The sequence below is a fragment of the Centruroides vittatus genome, unplaced genomic scaffold (genome assembly GCF_030686945.1).
Source record: "Centruroides vittatus isolate TY-2023 unplaced genomic scaffold, ASM3068694v2 scaffold_1209, whole genome shotgun sequence".
In the NCBI taxonomy this organism is placed as follows: Eukaryota; Metazoa; Arthropoda; class Arachnida; order Scorpiones; family Buthidae; genus Centruroides; species Centruroides vittatus.
Window position 1 is genome coordinate 979943 of NW_027122673.1, and position 20184 is coordinate 1000126.

At 31.8% G+C, this 20184-nt stretch overlaps 2 protein-coding genes across 2 annotated transcripts in view; one reads left to right on the forward strand and one right to left on the reverse strand.

Annotated features, from left to right (window-relative positions):
• Positions 1 to 20184, forward strand: part of LOC136986888 (uncharacterized) — a 199693-nt gene that overhangs the window by 65303 nt on the left and 114206 nt on the right. The window lies entirely within an intron of this gene.
• Positions 1 to 20184, reverse strand: part of LOC136986855 (activated Cdc42 kinase-like) — a 42651-nt gene that overhangs the window by 21272 nt on the left and 1195 nt on the right. Inside the window, 6 exon segments of the mRNA XM_067284482.1 lie at positions 722 to 848; positions 940 to 1037; positions 1111 to 1302; positions 1393 to 1542; positions 3973 to 4167; positions 4239 to 4492. Coding sequence (XP_067140583.1) covers positions 722 to 848; positions 940 to 1037; positions 1111 to 1302; positions 1393 to 1542; positions 3973 to 4167; positions 4239 to 4469 — 993 coding nt within the window. The 5' untranslated portion in view covers positions 4470 to 4492.

A 20184-nucleotide genomic window follows, 5' to 3' on the forward strand; every position in this document is an offset into this window, starting at 1 on the left:
GGTACCATTACTATTATTATCTAATATTTTTAAAACTAACAGAGTAACATTAATCATTAATATTTTCTTACTTTGAAACTAGCAAGCATTACAGAAAAAGCTAATGAATCTTGTGTCTGACTAATTTAAACATTGTTTTGGTCAATATTACATTTTTTATTCCCAAAACTATAGTTTATGTGGTACAAATATTGCTCATATTTTCTTACTTAAAACTGTAATATGTGGGGATCTTCTTCATGTAAACAAACTTGAGACTTATTGACTATCTTGGTTCGACAAGTTGTAACTGCGTTGTGGAAAATCTGATGCGTTGGATTTTTCACTCATTGTCGCACTGTCGCATCTTTGTTTCTCAAGAGTGGCAAGAGTACAATCTAAAATGTGATTACACTCTTTTTGTTGCATTGTTAAACCAATCAGCAACAAGCCTGGAATCACAGACTGTACTCTCACCACCTGAGAAAACTGAATGATCTTGTGCATGCTCAAAATAACTCACAGATCATAATTTAGCGCATCGTATAAACATCTGAATTACCAACAAATCTTGTCAGCATGTTTTTGAATGCTACAAAATGTCAATAGTAATTGCTTTTAAGCAGCTCCATCTTACTTTATTTAGTATTAAGGACAGTACAAACCACCCTAAATACCACAATAGTAAGATGGACCTGCTTAATGAATAACACGTACTTGGCAATAAATAAAATGAACATACCTGTTGGCCTGTTAATGCAGCCCACGGTTGAAATCCATAACTGAACATTTCCCATAATGTAACCCCATAAGCCCAAACATCACTAGATGAAGTAAACCTTAAATAATTGATGCACTCTGGTGCACACCTAAATGTCAAATAATCAAGTTTTAATAAAGTAAAATTAATAATTTTTCCTAGATTAATTAATGAACAGCTAAATTCAAAACAGATATTACCATGCAATTGGTAATTTGAGATTCACATTAAAATTTGTTTGATAATAATCCTTTCCAACTCCTAATGCTCTTGATAGACCAAAATCACTAATTTTAACCTAAATTTAAAAAAATATATATACAAGTTAGGGAACGAATACATTCGAATTAACATTTTTAATGTTTATTAACCTTATTTTTAGCAAAAACTAAAATATTTCGTGCAGCAAGATCCCTATGGATGAGACGTTTGCTTTCTAGATATTGCATTCCGTCGCATATCTGGAAAGCAAAATCACAGAGAGAAATAATTGGGAAACTGGGCCTTAATGCCGGTTCTTTCAAGCATTCGAGTAACGATCTCAAAGGTGCTAGTTCTGTAACCTGTGAAAAGAAGATCATAAATGATATGAATAATCTATTCAATGCATTATATAATGAATTATATTGAATAAATATAGTCGCAGATCTTACCAACATCAATGCTTTTGTATCTAGTACCACGCCGTACAATCTAACGATATGTTCGTGGTCAATTGTATGCATGATGGCTGCTTCCTTTAAAAACTCCATGTGACTATTCTGAATTCTTTCCTTGCTAAGACATTTAATAGCCACTTGTATCTATTCACAAAATGAAAATTAAAATCAGGTTTTAGTGAATAATTACTTTTAGATATAATGTGAAGATTATACGTTGTCCAATCTTTAAAGTAAAAATCAAAGACGTACAACAAGAATTAAATGTACATACACTAGGTACAGGTACATTCCAGTATGCATTGGTGTCAACCACAACTGATACAGTGAATGGTTTAATAAGCTTTTACAGGAACATCCGGCAACTTAACAAGACGGCGGAAGAAAATGGCACTATATTGGCATTATTTTAAGTTAATACAATTGAGTAATAAAAGTTGTGTTTATAATATAACCACAGAAATGGCCATACCAATTTATCAGGGCTCGGCCATGCAACGCACATTGGTTGCTGCACCGACGAATGTGTTGGTGAATATTGCAACACATTTTAGTACATTATGGTTCACCAATGTGCTGTTTGATACATACTGGAATTTACCTAATGTCAAGGGACATTGTGCTAATCACAGAGTTTTAACAATATACTAATAAGCAGTGTAGCTGCAAGATAGAGTTATAGACAGTACCTTCTAGCAGTAAGCACACCGTCTATTAGAGGAAGATAAGGCTTATTTTAAACTGAAAACCTACACATACTCAGTATTGTCACACTTACAATGTGTTGAAATAAGTTGAGAGTGTGTCGAGTGTTACATTATTGTTCAAATAATAATAAAGCAAAAAAATTAACCGATTGATTCCATTAATAGTCACCCTCTAATAGTAAGCACACTGATAAACAGTGCAGCTACAAGATAAAAAGTATTAGACAGTATGCTCTTTATTTGAATAAATACAGCATTTTATATTTTAAGAAATTACAATATTTTGAATAGTTTTAAGTGCACTTTATTATGATAATTTTCAAAATATTTTAAATTTTAATTTTTAAATTGAAGGTCTTACTAATACACTTGCTTTCAAGTGTTAATGGCGTTAAGTAGACGGAAGGTTAGAAGGTGATAATTTTCGGCCATAAAAATTTTAATTAAAACATCTTTTAATGTTTTGTTTAAAGAACTATAAAACAGACTTTTCTCCACACGATTGCTTATAATTTACACAAGGATACCACATTAAAAAATAAGTAGAGGACACACAATGTTATTTTATTGCAACGAATAACAACTTTCATTTCCACTAACTTTATAATATATAATTGACTAATTCTCTACTATTAAACAGAAAACACTGAAGCTTCAATTTAGCATCAGCAACTGATTACTTCTAAAGTCCATACGGAATATATTAAATCATACTTAAAAATCCATACTATCTGCAGATTCCTAAGTATGAGAAAACTAGTACAGAATGGATACATTACGGGAATTTCTGACATGCAGCTTTTCTCGCAAACTGGCTTTTATGCCTTCTTGAAAGCGACAAAAGTATCGCTTCTCTTAATCTCATCTTTGTTTGTACAGTACAGATTACATGACATAAACCATAGGCTTAAAGGAAAGCTGCTTTGAAACAACGTTCACTAATTATCAATACCGCCAACAGAGGAACTAGTTGTCGTATTTTTAAACTTACAGAAGTGGTACGAAATAACCTCTTAAAATGTAATAATGTCAACCAATAAAATTTCCAATAAAGATGAAACGAGAGTTGCAATGTTTGCTGAAGAGATTTAGGTTTGTTTCCTAATTATTCCAGAGAAGACAAGACAAATTTATTGTTTTCCGTTATTGTCACGGTCACCCTTATTCCTATTTTTGTCACTAGATGACACTATTACTTTCCTGAAATTGTCCAGTCCACATGCAGGTTTGTGATTCTCAGTTTTTGTATAATTTGAGTCTTTTAAAAGTGAAAAGAGTTCTCATTGTGAATACCCCTATTATATACAATGTTTATTAAAATTTACTTAATACATACTTATTTTATTAACTTGTCAATTATACAGTGTGATTGTAAAGTCCCTCTCGGTGAACCAAGCCCACGTGGCTTGGCCAAGAAGCGACAAATATCTTAATTCAACTCTTTCAAACTTGTGGTCTGCCTATGATGTCATTACTTCAGGCCTGGAGCTCATCCCATTTCCCACTTGCTGTGAAAGAACTTATAATTGCACAGTATACCAAGAAAAATCATAAATATGTTAGATAATTCTGTACGACAGATAAAAGATATTTAGATCGAATTGCAAGTCGAATGTTTCCCTCACTAGTACACAGCGTTGATGATACATAACGATATCTACGTAGAAGTTATATATATTTTAAATTTACGTAACGTCGATGCTGTCGGCAAAGAGGTTACACCTTTCGACGGTTAAACTCAAGTTTCAACTTTAAATTAAATTGTTTCTACTCTCGGAATTCAACTCCTCGATATAGCTTAAGAATATAATTAAGTATTTCAAGAACAGACATTTTAATAAAGTGTTTATACAGCATAAACACTTACCCTTTCCCCTTCTTCGTTAGTCCAAACACCCTGTTCTACGACTCCAAATTCTCCAACACCCAATTCCTTATTAATTACGATGCTATCGGCAGATATTATATGCTTGCTCGGAACTCTTACGTTTTTATCGATGTTCGAATCGACTAACAATATGGAAGAGCTGTCCAGATCCTCTTTAAACTTCGGCAGAATCATCTAAGCGAAAGGATCGATCGATATTAAATCAAACGTTACTCACTAAAGCATTTTAAAGATAAGAAATTCACCTTTTTTATCTTCTTCAGGTAAGTAGGAGGATAATATTTGTGAAAAAATTTACGCAATCGCCTCTGCTCGGGTTTGCTCATACCCAACTGTAACAGGTCTTCTTCCTCGACGTACTTCAACTGAGATATACTATTCACTTTTAAATCGGTTTTTAAGGAATTATAATAATGAGATAACTCGGCCTCCATCAGGAATTCGTAGAGACTGGGCCCTCTATTTGTCGAATCCATGGCAGAAAGGATTTAAATTTTAACTGTAAAAAGAAAAAAAAAATTATTACTGTTATTATTAATAAAGTAACATTAATAATTAAAAAAAACTAAATCATTTTAAATTTTATTCTACTATAAAATTAAAACCTCTACTAAAATATCTGGACTGCAGACGGTCGGAAAACAATTATTTTGGTATGTCAGCCAACTTTGACCCAACTCTCAATTAGGTCAGGGGTAAAATAATACACGAACCAGGCAATGCACTCTCCTCTGGCCTACAGCCAACTCAGTTTCCACCAGTGATCTAGCCACAAGATTTATTTATGTCTTTGAACTACTCACCGAAACCCAGACATGGAAGATAACTTGCAGTGGGACATTCCGACACTCTAAAATCTAACGCAGTAATTTCTATATTCCTCAAAGACGAATAAATAAATAGCGGGACGACGAACCGGATCGTTTACGGTTTAATTATTTAGGAAAGTCTCTAAATTTGTAAGTGTTCTAGAGGTGGAACTTAAGGTCTAGTTTTGCGGGATGTTGTAGAGTTTTGTACTTTCTTCTAACAGAGATTTGTCTAGATTAATATTTGATTAATTAAGATGATGATGGATAAATTCTAATTTCTAAAGCTTTAAAGATAAATACTTTTTTAGAATAATTTATAAGGAATTTTTACAAGGATAAAATCAGCAGCTAACTTTCTAGAAAATCATTGCGGCTTAATTTCTGTTTAAAAGGGAGGAATTTATTATTCTTCCCTTACTTCTAACCTATAGAAGTGAAGATTTTCTAACAGAAAGTGTTCATAAATTACATTTTATAGTAAAAAAACTGAGAATATTTTAATTAGAACTCTTAAAAACCGCACTTTCTTGGAGACTTGTAGAAAAACTGAGATTTCAAGCTAATTATTGAAGTTTAGGAGGTTGCCGCGGACAAATTTCGAGAATAAACTTATAGGACTGTTTATTTAACATATAAATTTCGAGATGTTCAATGACTCATGGCGTTTTTTTCGGTAGCGAAAGTTCAACGTTCAATCCAAACACGCGCGCTTGTATGTAATTCTAAGGCGATAAATATCGTTTCCTAAAAATGGATGTCATTGAAACGACCTCAAATCTTGGAAAAAAAATTGAATTATTATATCACATTTAAATAAATTCGACCTCCAAACTAGTTTTTTCTCTCCTCCTTCTAATTTTAAATCGTTATTGTCGATACCTATCGCATAACTTCCGGTGTCGTGTTAATTACAAAGATGCGGTTTCTAGCTTCTGTTATACGTCACACCGGATTTCCACGCAAGAAAAGAGCATTTATTTTCCTTCCTTATATTTCAAACAATAGATTTTTCGTGTCTCTGTCCATTAAAAATCCCTTTAATTAATTAAAAATGTTAATTTAGTTCGACCGAATCCGCCGTCCGTTCGTTTGTCGGTCCGTCAGTTAGAAAATATATATGAAATTTCCGAGTATAACGTATTGTTTTACGTATAAAAGAAGTGGCGTTAAATAGTGTGTTGCGCTAAAGCGAGGTACTTCGGTTCTGATTCGGCTTTAAATAATAAACTACGTGACGTCACTATTTTTGAATTTTACAACCGGAAAGTGTGACGTCAGAATTTCCGGTTGTTTTTTACACACGCGTTTTTGTGGGTTTTTTTTTTAAACCACCGGAAATTCTGACGTCACAATCGATTAATCCACGTGACAATTAACACGACGTCGCAGTTATATGAATTAAAACACGTGGAATTTGAGATCGATTCGGACAGAACTGGGAAAAAGAGGACACGTTTTAAACACGTGACTTTCCTGTTTTCCTATTATGAAAAGTTTCCCTAATAGGAACAAGGCATTTGTAACCCAAGGCAAAGCGTTTTCCTTTAATAAAAGGCGGCAAGAACACGTCTTAACCTCTTATTTTTATTTTTAGACGATTTTTTAACTCTAATGCGGAAGCAATTATTGATATCGCCGAATCCATCCGTTCGTTTGTCTATCCGTCGCATGCAAGAGTAACGCGGCGTTTCTTTCCGAAATCGCTGTCCGGGGGGGATATTTTTCTGATCCCAAGAGGTCGATAAATTTATATATACGGTAACCTGTGAAAACCAGACTCGTGCGGAACCGCTCTGGCAGATTTCCGTTTTGAACAGGTTTTTAGACAAGAAAATCGCTGCATCGGTAAGAAATTTTTCCCGTTTCGGAAGGTCTTACCGTACACAAACGCTACACAAGTAACAATTATTTGTGTGTTCTTACAAAACTGTTTATATGAGATTTTGCACGGGGGTATTTTCGATCTCCTGGGGATATTACCCTACAGGTTACCTCTGAAAAAACCCCAGGCATTTTCCATGTATTAAGAAACCCCCCAGGCATTTTTCCATGTATTAAAGTTACTTTTTTAAAGTGTATTCCACTATCTGCGTAAAGTGCCACCAAATCCTTCCTGCAAATATTAAGTATAACCCTTTGGCATCTGCAAATTACTAAATATACAATTTCAAATTATGGATGATATGATTTGGCAATTAGCTTTAAATGGCGTTGGATCGAAGAACGTCAGTGAAGAAATTCTACCTGCAATCTCGGGAGAGTCTGTGGCCGAAAGCGACTGGCTCGTGCGTAGGGAGAATCCCACTCTCTCTCTCTCTTCGGCCCTCATAGTCCCCGAAGGACCTTGGTCTCGTCCGGGATTTTCACCCATTCCTCTCTATCTTGGGCTTTGCCTTTTCAACAGCTCACAGCCATCTTTCTCAATTCATCCTCCATATCCTCTTCCCATCTCTTTCTCGGTCTTCTCCCCTCGGGCCTTTCTCTGTACACTTGATACACTTTTCTCTCGAGTTCCATCCTTTCTAAATGAACAATCCGTCGAAATCTTTCTCTTTTGATTTCTGTTACAACATCAGGATTTTCAAGATCTTCAAGTTCTTTATTACTTCTAATTCTTGAGAATCCCACAGATTATATAATTATAAAAAGTAGAAAGGTTTCTAGGTTGTTTTATCTATCTAGACACTTGAATGCTGGGGAACAAGTAAAAGGAATACTGCCTGATGTGTCATTGTAGAAGGAAGTTCACACTTATAGTTAAATACAATAATCTCTACCCGGTCCTCTATGTAACCGATATAAACTTTAAATTCAAACTTGTGTATAAACTTCATTATTATATGTAATTCTCGACATTTTGAGTGAACAAATGATGACTTTAATTTGAAATTTGACTGTGTTTAATCTATTAATAATAATAGTAATAACAAGCATTTTTTTAAATTTATATAACTTGAATAATTAAACGTGTCATCCGTGCCTAATTACGGACGACGCACTGCAGCAAATCCACTATTTCTAATTTGGTTTGTAAATATATCAATACCGACGGCCAGATGGTACCGTAAAGGCACCTTCCTGTGAATCCAAAGGATCTAAGTTCGAGTCTGGATCGAATTCTTGGAAATTTTATGCATGGTTTTGACTTAACTGAATCGGAAACCTCGCCGACTAACCTATTGTGGACTAAGACGATCATTAAAATGTCTCTCTTGCTGTCTTAAAAATAGAAAGCTTTAAAAACTGTCATATATTTTTGTTTAGATGAAATTTATTAATGTTTTAATGTTAAACAATGTGTTATTATAACATAAAATTATGACTTGCATCCAAAATAAACATTTTCCAAATACAGGGGGTGTCTGTAAAGTTACAGTGCAGTGAAAAATTTGTAACAACATTAAAGTTTTATGTATGATATTGTTTATACAACTGTAAAGGGTGATATTTATTACAGTAGAACTCGTATTATCTGAAATGATTCGTTCTTCGGGTGATTCGAAGAGGTGGATTATCGTGAAGAAATGAAATTACAACATAAATACAGTACATACATAATACTATGCTGTTATTTACTTATTAATGTGCGAGTAGCATCCTACCGATCATTTGGATCTGTCACAGCAAATAGAAAATTGAGGTGTAATGTCATTGGACGAGAGAAAGGAGGGCAAGTAGTGGTACGGATAATCGGATGTACGGTTAATCAGAGTTCTGCTGTATTAATTAACAAATAACCACACCTTTAACCTCCACCGTACCTTCCAGTGTGGATGTCATTTATGGACAGTCCCTTATTAATATAACCAGAAAAAGTAATCTGAAAAATTTTTCAGTAACTAAGATAAAATTAATTACTGGTACGTAATTTTGTTTCAATCATCATATCAAGATTTAGAATTTTCAGTTAATGTTACCTTAGGTGCCAAGATGGCAGCTCGTCTCTGATTCCAGCAAGGAAACTGTGGGGACGCACATTCTAACCTAACCTAACCTATTCTAATAAATTACCATAATTATTAGCAAACAAATTATTAGAATAGGTTAGGTTAGGTTAGAACGTGCGTCCCACTGTTTCTTTGCTGGAATCAGAGACGAGCCGCCATCTTGGCACCTAAGGTAATATTAACCGAATTTTCTTCTTATCCAGAAATGTATCTAATACAGATTTGGATATAATCTTATATTCATCACAAAGTTTATATTATAAAGAAATTCTAAGAGGAAGAACGTTACAAAAATAGAACTTGTATATTTGATACAGTCACTGGAAAAGATCGTTCGAATGTGCTTTTTGGTACTGACTAATAATAAACAATCATTTGAAATTTGTTTTATTTGTAGTTTTTATTCATATTTTAATGAGTTTAAAGTCACTTTAACGAGAACTTCAGTCGATTCTAAACTTAATTCTCGATAGAAGTGATTGTGAACATCCACTCGAACGACAAAAAGTTTTTAAATGTAAATTTTTGCCATTCAGTTGGTAGTCGTTTTCAAATCAAACATAAGAACAAAGTCGAAGTTTGGATCTAAAAGTGAGATGATATAGTCCCAAAAGAATGTTTTATCATAGTAAACCGACTCCTTAAAAATTAACATTTTCTGAAAAAGAAACGAGAGAAACAAACAAAATAAAAACCTAAAATATAATAAATCTTTTGTAATAAAAACAGTGTCTGCATGCACATAAATAGCAAAAAATTAAATATATATTATTGTAATATCATCACAATGCCAAGCCACAAGTTTTAATTTTAAAAAATTACGCGACTTCTGGTCCAGACTGGAAGTTCGTACATAGTTAATCGGGACCTTTGACCCGAGCTTTCTATATCTGGTCTTGATTTTAATCTACCTAACTCCATTTTCGAGAGTAATGAAGGACAGATGGGCACACGGATGGGCAAAAATTGCCCAATGAAATTATTTACTACGTCGGGCGGTCGACGTAAATCGAGAATCCAATATATTTATATTGTAAGAGATTAAAGAAATGATATCCTCATTAATTACGATCACGTAATTGATAAAAGTTTATGGTTCTATAAATAATGATATTTATTAATTGCACCAAGTTGTTTGCATCCTTCATACATTACAGATGAGACGATAGCATACAATTATATTGTCTTTGGATTACGAGCATGCTTTAAATGTACAATGGCATATCATATCTAAACATCCTAAATGCTGATTAATTAATTTCAAATCTGTTTAATATTTATAAATAGAATTTAATAAATTGGCTCTATTTAGAATCCGTTAAGCTCAGAGGCCCTAAGAGGATAATCCAACACTGATGTTATGTATATACACAAATACTTAAACATTTCAGCAAAGCGTTTATGTACATTTTAACTATTTACAATTAATTTAATGAGTTTATTTACCTATAAATTATCTGTTCTAATATATTTAAATTACTTCAATAAATTTTAACTTGATTCTAGAACAAAGAACGAATGACGACCCTTTAATCCAGCAATTAATTATAGTCTAAACTAATTATAATTACGTGGTAATTGACAGATTAAAGGCTGTTTTTCTACTCTCGTCATGCAGTTTTAGTCATTTGCAGTCATATTTCACTTACAACTTAGTAATTTATGTCGATTCGTTTAACAAATTTGAATACCTAATTCTATAGTAATTCTCTTGTAGATGAATAATTTTTATATAAAATTATCATTGCTCATTTCTGTACACTTAACTGTTGTAAAGATAATCATTGGAAATGCACAGCTTTTCTAAAATCCTTTGAGAAATCTTTCTTTTTCGTGGAATATTAAGGCGGCTGCCTTAATACATGATAACAAGGGAGGACAGACATTAATGACGAGAGCAACATTTTAACGAAACTAACCGTAAAAAAACAAAAACGTAAACAAAGAGTACTTTTGCCTACAGTTGTTATTTCGGGTTGCCGCTTATTCAGTTAAAAACTGACGAATGTTCCAAAGAACAATGCAAAATGAATGATTTAAAATAAAAATACTACTTCGCTCAAATCCTACCTGCACCACAACGCTGGTGAAGGAGTGAAGGGTGATGTAGGCGATTTATGTTGGAAGTACATACTTCCAGAAGAGTCACCCAGGATACGAAGGCTGCATCGGCATACGTGGCTAATGCAGGGAGTGTCCAAGAACTGGGCTAGTAATCCATCCGAGGATGTTAATTTGTTAAGATTACAGGGCCAGTAATAGAGAAAGCAGGATAGTTAAACAGGAAAAGACTAGAAAAATGGAATCAGACAACAAATAGGGATCAAGAAACATTTATATAACCTAATATATTTAGTAATAATGAGTAAGTTTATAAGACTTTGCTAGCCACAGAGTTAACTAAGAAACTTGATTTATGTAAAACTGAATAACTTAAAATATCCAATAATAATCATATACAGTTACCTTACCAAATATCTAGCAAGTTTAGGACTAGAAATGGTCTCAAATTCTGGATTTTCTGGTTTTTGGGGTACAGGATAAATATATACTTAAAATATAAAATAAACAATAGAAAGACAAATGAAATAAAATTGTATTTAACACTACAGTTATACCAATTAATTGTTTGCTAATCATTAATTGTACTAATCGGCTCCACAACTGATTAACTGTTAATTTTCGACACCATCTGCCTATTTTTGAAAGAAATTTTTCATTTTTAAACAACTAGAGTGTTATTACATTGCTAATTATTTTATATTGTTTTGTTTACTACACTGCACTTTAAAGAATGTCTGACGTGTGGAAGTAATTTATGACACGAGTCGATTAATTTATCAATTAAAAATAGAAAATTGAAACCACCAGAAATATTAAAATAATTGCACCTATTTGTTCAGAATGGTATCAGTATAGAATCACCAAAAAAGTATTTAATTCATTAGTTCTCATATACTGTTATATTCCAGTTATTTTAGGGACCATTTTACGTATTGGTGTTGAATAATGTATATTATATTAGATAGTTTTACAATAAAATAACGGTCACAAGTCTCTTCGGGTGATAACCCCTAAAATGAATAACAGTATATGAGAACAATTCATGAAAAAGTGGATAAGAAGCTAGTCAGTAGACAAAATAGCAGTGGAGTGCCATCCATGGAAGTTGTGGAAGCACCACTTCCCTTGTATTTCCTAAAATATAAATACATATTGTGCGATTATTTTCATATTTTGACATACGGTGGACCTTTGTTATAGCACTGCTCACTATACCGCACACTCGGTTATAGCGCGAGTGATGTTTGCGATGCGATAAGCTCAAACACATTTATACAGGTCAGTGCGGCGTTAGTGAGTAGCGCATTTTATTGTTACTGTGTATTGAGTCATTGTGTATGTATTGAGTTCCTGCATGTATTTTGAATAGTGTTTAATTATTATATGCATGATGAGTAAAAGAAAAGCTTGACATTATTGCTAAAGTAAAGAGGTGAACCGCGTTACACTGCGCAGCTCGGTATAACGCGGTTCACCTTATAATGCGGGTGTTGTTTCCCGCCCGAAATGCGTGTTATATCGAGGTCCACTGTACTTTGAATTACTTAAAATTAATATTTTATTATAACCGTATTATGTATCTTATTACAAATTTCTATACACTTGAAAAACAATGATAAGATTGCTATTGTATATTCCAATATAAATTTGTATATGCATATGAAAGTGCTGTATTGTTGAATACGGGATAACTTCCATGACAAAAATATCTGAATCGTGTAAAGCAGCGAGATTACACATGTGCTTTACAGAGCACCGACCTTGTGCGGTTTAGCTGGTGGACGCTACACACCGGAATATCATATAACATTTCTGACGATTCTATCCAGGATTGGAACAGCTATTGTCAAATATCATCACATGCAACTGCATAATAGCTTAGTTATATTGATCACTTGAGAATAGATGGAGTGTCCAAGCATTTTAAATTTAAGAATCCTATTTAACTGATAAATATAGATGTTACTTATGTGCCAATTGAATCAGTTTTAAGTCAATTACATAAGCAGCCATGCAGTTCTTTTCACCATTTTACTTATCAAGCAAACACACCCATTACAATGCAATGTGGACAGGAGACTAAGTAAGAGATCTTGATTTCCTTTAATATGTGAATATAAAATCCTACCAATTCTTTTTTATTACAGTGGTGCAAGTATACTGTGCACCTGCTAGTACACTGAATAAACCAGTAGAGATTGTAGTGTTTCTTACTAATCAATGGTGACAAGGAAAAAAAAATGAAAGAATCCTTATTTAACATACCATATGCCAGTAGTCACACTGAAACTGGTGTCATGTGATGCATACACCACAGGAACCAAAAGAAAGTGGCTGTGTGGCAAACTACAACCCACCAAATTCAAAACAAGCTGGTTTTCTAGAAGCTGCATATTTGGTCTAGTACTGTACAACACAAAACAAAGCAAATAACTGCACAGATCTCTGTTCATTCTGTTAGCATCTTGATAACAATTACTTCCCCTTTCATCTAATTATAGTTACATTGCTATTCTGATACTTGTTAAAATTCTGCAAGATAAAGTAATATTCTATTACTGCTGGCAGCATTACAATTAGGACAAACCATCAAAGGACACTCACACTAAACTAGACAATAACAGTGTCAGAATGATGAATATCAGATCATTTTATATATAAATAAACAGTTTTCTGTATGTATATATTTAAAATCGATTAAATTTTTTAAAATAGGGTAGCCAAAAAGTATATTTTTTAAATAGTTAAAACCAGTTTGAAATAGCTAAACTATTCTTAAAATCTTAGAATATAGTAGAATCTACTTATAATCATGATGAGACTTGTTCATACTCCTAATAATAACTGATTAATAAAATGATGATTAGCGGAAATTCTGATTTATTGACTCTAGCATTAAAAGGACACATTAAAGTAAGGTATAAATTGACAATTTGTACATTTCTACCATTAGCCTTACATACAGATAACATTTGTTCAGTGTGTAAAGTTAAAGCTTGAAACATACAAAAGGTGCATTTGTATGATTTTAATAACACTTAATGTATAACTGAAGCATGAACAGTCACTTATTTAAACTACTGTACTGCAAATAAATACCAAAACAACTGTTTAAAGCACTGATTAAGACCAATAAACGCATGTTATCAGCTATATATTAAGGTTGATAGCAGAAATCAAAATGAAAAAAAAACAATTTCTTTAGTAAAAAAAACTAAAAATCTATTCTCTCAATTAAACTTTTTGGTTAATGTAACCCTTGGTGCCAAGATGGCGGCTCGTCTCTGATTCCAGCAAGGAAACAGCAGGACGCACGTTCTAACCTAACCTAACCTAACCTATTCTAATAAATTACCATAAGTATTAGCAACCAAATTATTAGAATAGGTTAGGTTAGGTTAGAACCTGCGTCCCGCTGTTTCCTTGCTGGAATCAGATGAGCCGCCATCTTGGCACCAAGGGTTACATTTACCAATTTCTTTAATGCCTTAACATTAATAATTTTCTGTTTTTGTGAAAATTAAAATGGAATAACTTAAATCGTAGTTGTTTCGGCTAGTCCATCCTTACGGGTACTAAAGCTGCACGTCCTGAAGGCAGAGAGCGGTACAAATGTATTATTTGTTTTTGAATCTGAAGCATTCGAGAAGTATCGCGACATTTTTAATTTTTATATAACCTTAAAAACTGAATTAGGATCAAAATATCTGAATTTTCTTTTCCATTTTTTACTCTAATAAAGTAGTCTTTATGTGTTTCATTTTATGTATATTATATCAGTATAATCAGCTCGTAAATTCTTACAGAATGTTTTCTCTAGAATTTCCACTAAATTAAACGTCGATTCAAAGCTATTGACAGAATATAACTTATAATTTATAAACATATCCAAAAAATAAAATGAATAATGTATATATTCACAGAATTTCATCTGATACAATCCGTAACAAAATGAATTAAGGATATCATTCCATAACAAAAGTTTACATAAGCATATTCTAGCCTTTATATTTGTTAAATGATTAAAAAAATCATTAAAAATCGATAAAAATTAAACAGAGAGAGTAACGATTTCCATTTATTTTTGAATATATTAAAATTCTATGATTTGTATGAATAACTGTGACTCACTGTAACAGATCTGGATACCTAACAATGACAGTTACCAGTAATTTATTTAATCTGATAGTATGAAGGTCAAATATTTCTGTAATATAAGAATACTAATGTGCACGTAACCTTGTTTTTCAGACAATAATAATAAATTCTCAGTTGGAATCGTAATGAATTAAACTTTTCATTAATTATAAATTTATTACTGTTCACTTTATAGCTAAAAATAAATGAGATATTAAATTAATACATTGTTTTGGCTAAGTTAAAGAGGGAATTTAATTAGTGAAATCTATAAAATCTCTTAAAAATATCAAGTATATCCTATTGTAAATTTGTTTGTTACCATTTTTTAAAATGTTTATCACATTAACGATATACGTGAATTTATTCGTTCATATCCAAACAACAAAAGTAAAGCCTGGCATTATATACCAACTGAGATCTTTAGCCTGGCTTATATTTCTAAAAAATTCTTGAATTATTTATTAAGAAATTAGAGTAAACACTATCCTACTACTGTATGATGTGGGAGCATTTGCTTGCTGCGTTTCCACCTTCCTTACGCAATTTGGTGGCACTCGTTCGGCCACCATATCGACATGATCCTTAGAATAAACATCTTAACTTTTTACAAATCACAAAAATTTACTTTATTAGAGTCAGAAACATAACAACTTCAAAACAACTTCTCAAGTATTTTCGGATTGATTACGACCATTCTTCAGGGGACCGTTGACAAAAATATGATTACTGAAACCTTTGATGTTGCATTCTAAGAAGCATTTGTGTTTTTTTTTTTTTTTTTGGTAATGTGTTCCTTAGCGGATGAAATTAATCAATATGTAAGTGCTTGAGATATTATGAATGAAAGTTATTATGTCTGTGATGCAAAAGTGAGTATAAAGCAAATTTTTAAATGGATTTTCGAATATAAATATATACTAAAGTGTATTGTACATGAAGAATTACACATGTTGTATGATTTCATTGAAAGAACAAAAAAAACCTGATACTAGAATACACAAAGCAGTTCATGTTTATTTAAAATTAAATGTTTTTCCGGGCCTTTCGAATCATCCTTTATATTAAATTACGTAATTAAAAATAAATAATGTATAGTAGGAGTTTTCGACCATTTCCATTCGCATACCACCCGAGCCTTCTGTGTTTAGACTCGTAACACTGATTCTTTTTGCATACCCCTTTTGGAAGTTGTTGATATAGTAGATAAATTTGATACAGTTCAACACAGTTAGAAAGACGTACATTCAAACTAATGATTGAAATAGATATACCGAAATCAGTGTGTTCTACGACAAAAGAATAACTCTTATTCCGATTTAAAAAAAGTATTTTCATTTATGGTAAAGAGATGAATGAACACAGTGATGCAATCGAGTTATGAATGAATGCATGAGAGAACGTTTGAAAGTGCACACGACTGTAAAAAAAAAATGAGAAGTGTAAACTTAGCTTATACAGTGAATGATTCAGATGTGACTACTACTCGTATCATATATAAATATCCAGAATAAGAACACAAAAAAGAGAATATTAACTAATTGTAATTTAATTTTAAATCGTAAAAACTCTCATATCATTTGGAATTCTATAATACTCGTAGTTAAAATGGAAAATAAAGATGTTTTAACAGTATGAAAGCAAGTAAATCATTCAAAGTAGACATCAAATTAGCATAAAATGCAACTGTTGAATAATGAATCAAAGAAACTTATGTGATACTGTAAAAAAATTTTATATTAATTAGTTTTTTATGAGATGCTTGCTCAAACAACTACTATATACAACATTATGAAGTAATTATATATATTAATAAGCTTAGTTACATGACTAACAAATTATAAATTGAAATATATACACACAAAGCCATTTCTATGCTGTTTCATAATGTATACGATGCAAAAAGTATTAATTGTGTGGTAATTAATATTTTTCATAATTTAAAAATAAAACACAGAAACTTTTATAACCAACTGATGATAAATTTAAACAGAATAATTTAGAAATACGGTAAAACCTGTCCGAAACGAAACCTCGATAGAATGGAAACCTGCCAAACTAGAACAAAAATATTCGGTACCGCGCAACCCCAGTTTACACAGGTTTTAATGTACATTAAAGCAATAAAAATTATTTTTCTGTTGCTTTATTTAACAAAATGTATTATTGGTAACCAAACTGACCTTTCGTACATTTCCAGCATCACCAATTATACATTAGTTCCAGCTTTAAAGAATTTTTACATAATATATGTACAGTACATAAAAACATAATAAAAATTAACTTCCGAACAGCCAATAAAGGTGTCGGCCTGCTACTCTGGAAACCTAGACTCAAGCCGGGATCGGTATTTCGACTTTTCATGGCTAGTTTGACCCAAATATGCCAGATCCCATTCCATATCACTTGGTCATTCTCATGTGTCTTGCCAAATTGATAATGAGTACACAGGACAATTTTTTCTTGTCTTATATGTAAAAAAAATTAGTTTTTTAAAGCTCACTGCAAGGATTTATAGGGAAAAAGTAATTATAAATAGCAAATAAATTGATTGTTAAACACTACATTATTTAATACTTTAATTCATTAACAAATCTTCATCTTCGGCATGTCGTAATCTGTTAATTCAAAATTATTTTCAATGTGTTAAATCAAAATATTTGTAACTGGATACAGTAATTTTACCCTTGGTGCCAAGATGGCGGCTCGTCTCTGATTCCAGCAAGGAAACAGTGGGACGCACGTTCTAACCGAACGAACCGAACCTATTCTAATAAATTACCATAATTATTAGCAACCGAATTATTAGAATAGGTTAGGTTAGGTTAGGTTAGAACGTGCGTCCCACTGTTTCCTTGCTGGAATCAGAGACGAGCCGCCATCTTGGCACCAAGGGTAACATTAACTCAGTTTTCTAACTGGAATTTTAAACAAACAACTGTACTATTGAAACTAATGCCTACAAATGCAACAAAATATTACTTTAAACAGTAAAAATTTATGTGTAAACATTAAAAAAAACTCATCTTTAAATGTTTGTAAGAATAAAAATCTCGGCTCTTAAAAAAACTTCTAAATATAGATAAGAGCTTTAATCAGCAAGGATGATAATTTTTTTTATAAGAAAAATAACAGATACAGATATAGAATATCACATTTTAGGCATTTTAATCTTATAATTTATATAATATATTGCTCAATATTATCAAATTATAATTATAACTATTTATTTTTCTTAGCACAAACCTTATACGAGTTTTCTATCCTCTCACCCGCCGAAAAATATAGAAATATTTCTTGATCTCATCATGCGCAAGTCAATTTTTTTTCCACGTAAATAAAGACAATTTTAAACTATTCATGCTGACGAATTAATAAATTAATTTGTTTCTCGAGTAACGTTTTAATATTCGAATAATATTTTTATTAAGCTATTATACGTTATTAAAATATTATTATAATTACTATGCATTCGTCGGTTTTAATAAAATAATTTTATTATAATTCCTCGTACGGACGACTAGATACTTTCGTTGAAATGACAGTTGCAATCTTTAATATTGTAAACATCTGTTAGTCATTTGGAAAAATTAAAATTCTTGTTAATTCATTCTATTTCTTTTTTCCTTTCAAAGTATCATATAAATATAACAACATAGAAGAAAAATAGGTGTTTTTTTTAATCAAAAGAACTGAATTTTCACTCATAAGATATAATTAATAATTTAAAAACTAAATTTCTTGAATTTAAATTAAAAAAAACGATAACAGAATTAAAATTTTATTAAATTTAGCATTCATTTATGTTCTGTGATTAAGCTTTTTTGCAGTTTAGTTGCCAAAATTGATGAGATGAACAGATTAGTTGTTAACACTTACACACAAAATTATAAACGTTCAAACCTTGAATTATCTTAGCAGATAGATGAAAATCCAGTAATAAATCCGGGGTTAATGTAACCCTTGGTGCCAAGATGGTGGCTCGTCTCTGATTCCAGCAAGGAAACAGTGGGACGCACGTTCTAACCTAACCTAACCTATTCTAATAATTTGGTTGCTAATAATTATGGTAATGTATTAGAATAGGTTAGGTTAGGTTAGAACGTGCGTCCCACCATTTCCCTGCTGGAATCAAAGACAAGCTGCCATCTTGGCACCTAAGGTAACATTAACCAAATCCGGTTAAACATTTGGAAATTGGAGATTCCATTTCCGAACGTTTAACCCGATGCCGGTCTTAGAAGTAGACCAAAAGCCTTTGTTACCGAATTTTCACCTATCTGCTAAGAACATACGGCATGCTTGCCCAAAGAAACATGTCGGGAGACGTCATCTGGCAAACCTATCGTACAATTTCGGTTTATCATCCAACCATCCTTTTTCTTAATCGGTCTCTTTAATTTTGCTCTAATTAAAGCATATTCATTTTGTTTATTTAAATATCGTTATCGAAAGCCTAAAATTTTGGCACACAAACGTTTTTAAAGATAAGTATGCTTACCATATGGCACATGGACTCGAAAAGGTTTGCTATCCCTGTACTAGGATAATTCAAGGTTTGAGAGTTTACTAGTTTGGTAGAAAACTGAACTCTTTTACACTTGCACATGCCAATAAAGCAGATTTTTAGGTTTTACTGCATTCTAAACTTAACATTTAATTTTAAATTTACATTCTATAAGCGAGGATGTTTGTACCGTGGCCAAAAATATTACCGAGCAAAGAATAAATCCCAGTTTATTGAACTAGGAAGTTTGGTCTCTCAAACTACAACAGTGCCAAGTTTCACACATTTGTTTGACAAGTATTTAAAGTCAAAACATAGGAATTCGAAGACATTAAGGTATATAAATATATGTTAAAATATTTAAAAAAATTTCATTTATTAAGTATTTACAGTATCAAAGTCCCTTTTAAATAAATAATTTAAAGTGAAAAGGTATTTGTATTTCTTTTTAGAATTAAAATGAACATTGTTAGACAGAGTTAAAATGTGTTTAACCTGTTTATTTAATTAAAATTATTGAAGAGGTGACTTTGTTTCGAAGTTACAAGAATACAATTTTATATTTTTAGCTTGTTTCTTTCAATTTGTTGAAATTCATTTTGTAAGAAACTCATTAAGATTAATTTTAGAAGCTTTTTAATATCAAAATAATAAAAGGTTACCTTCAAAAACTTCTAAAAAAAATATCTAATCTCTCATACATTATTTTACTTGTATAAAATTA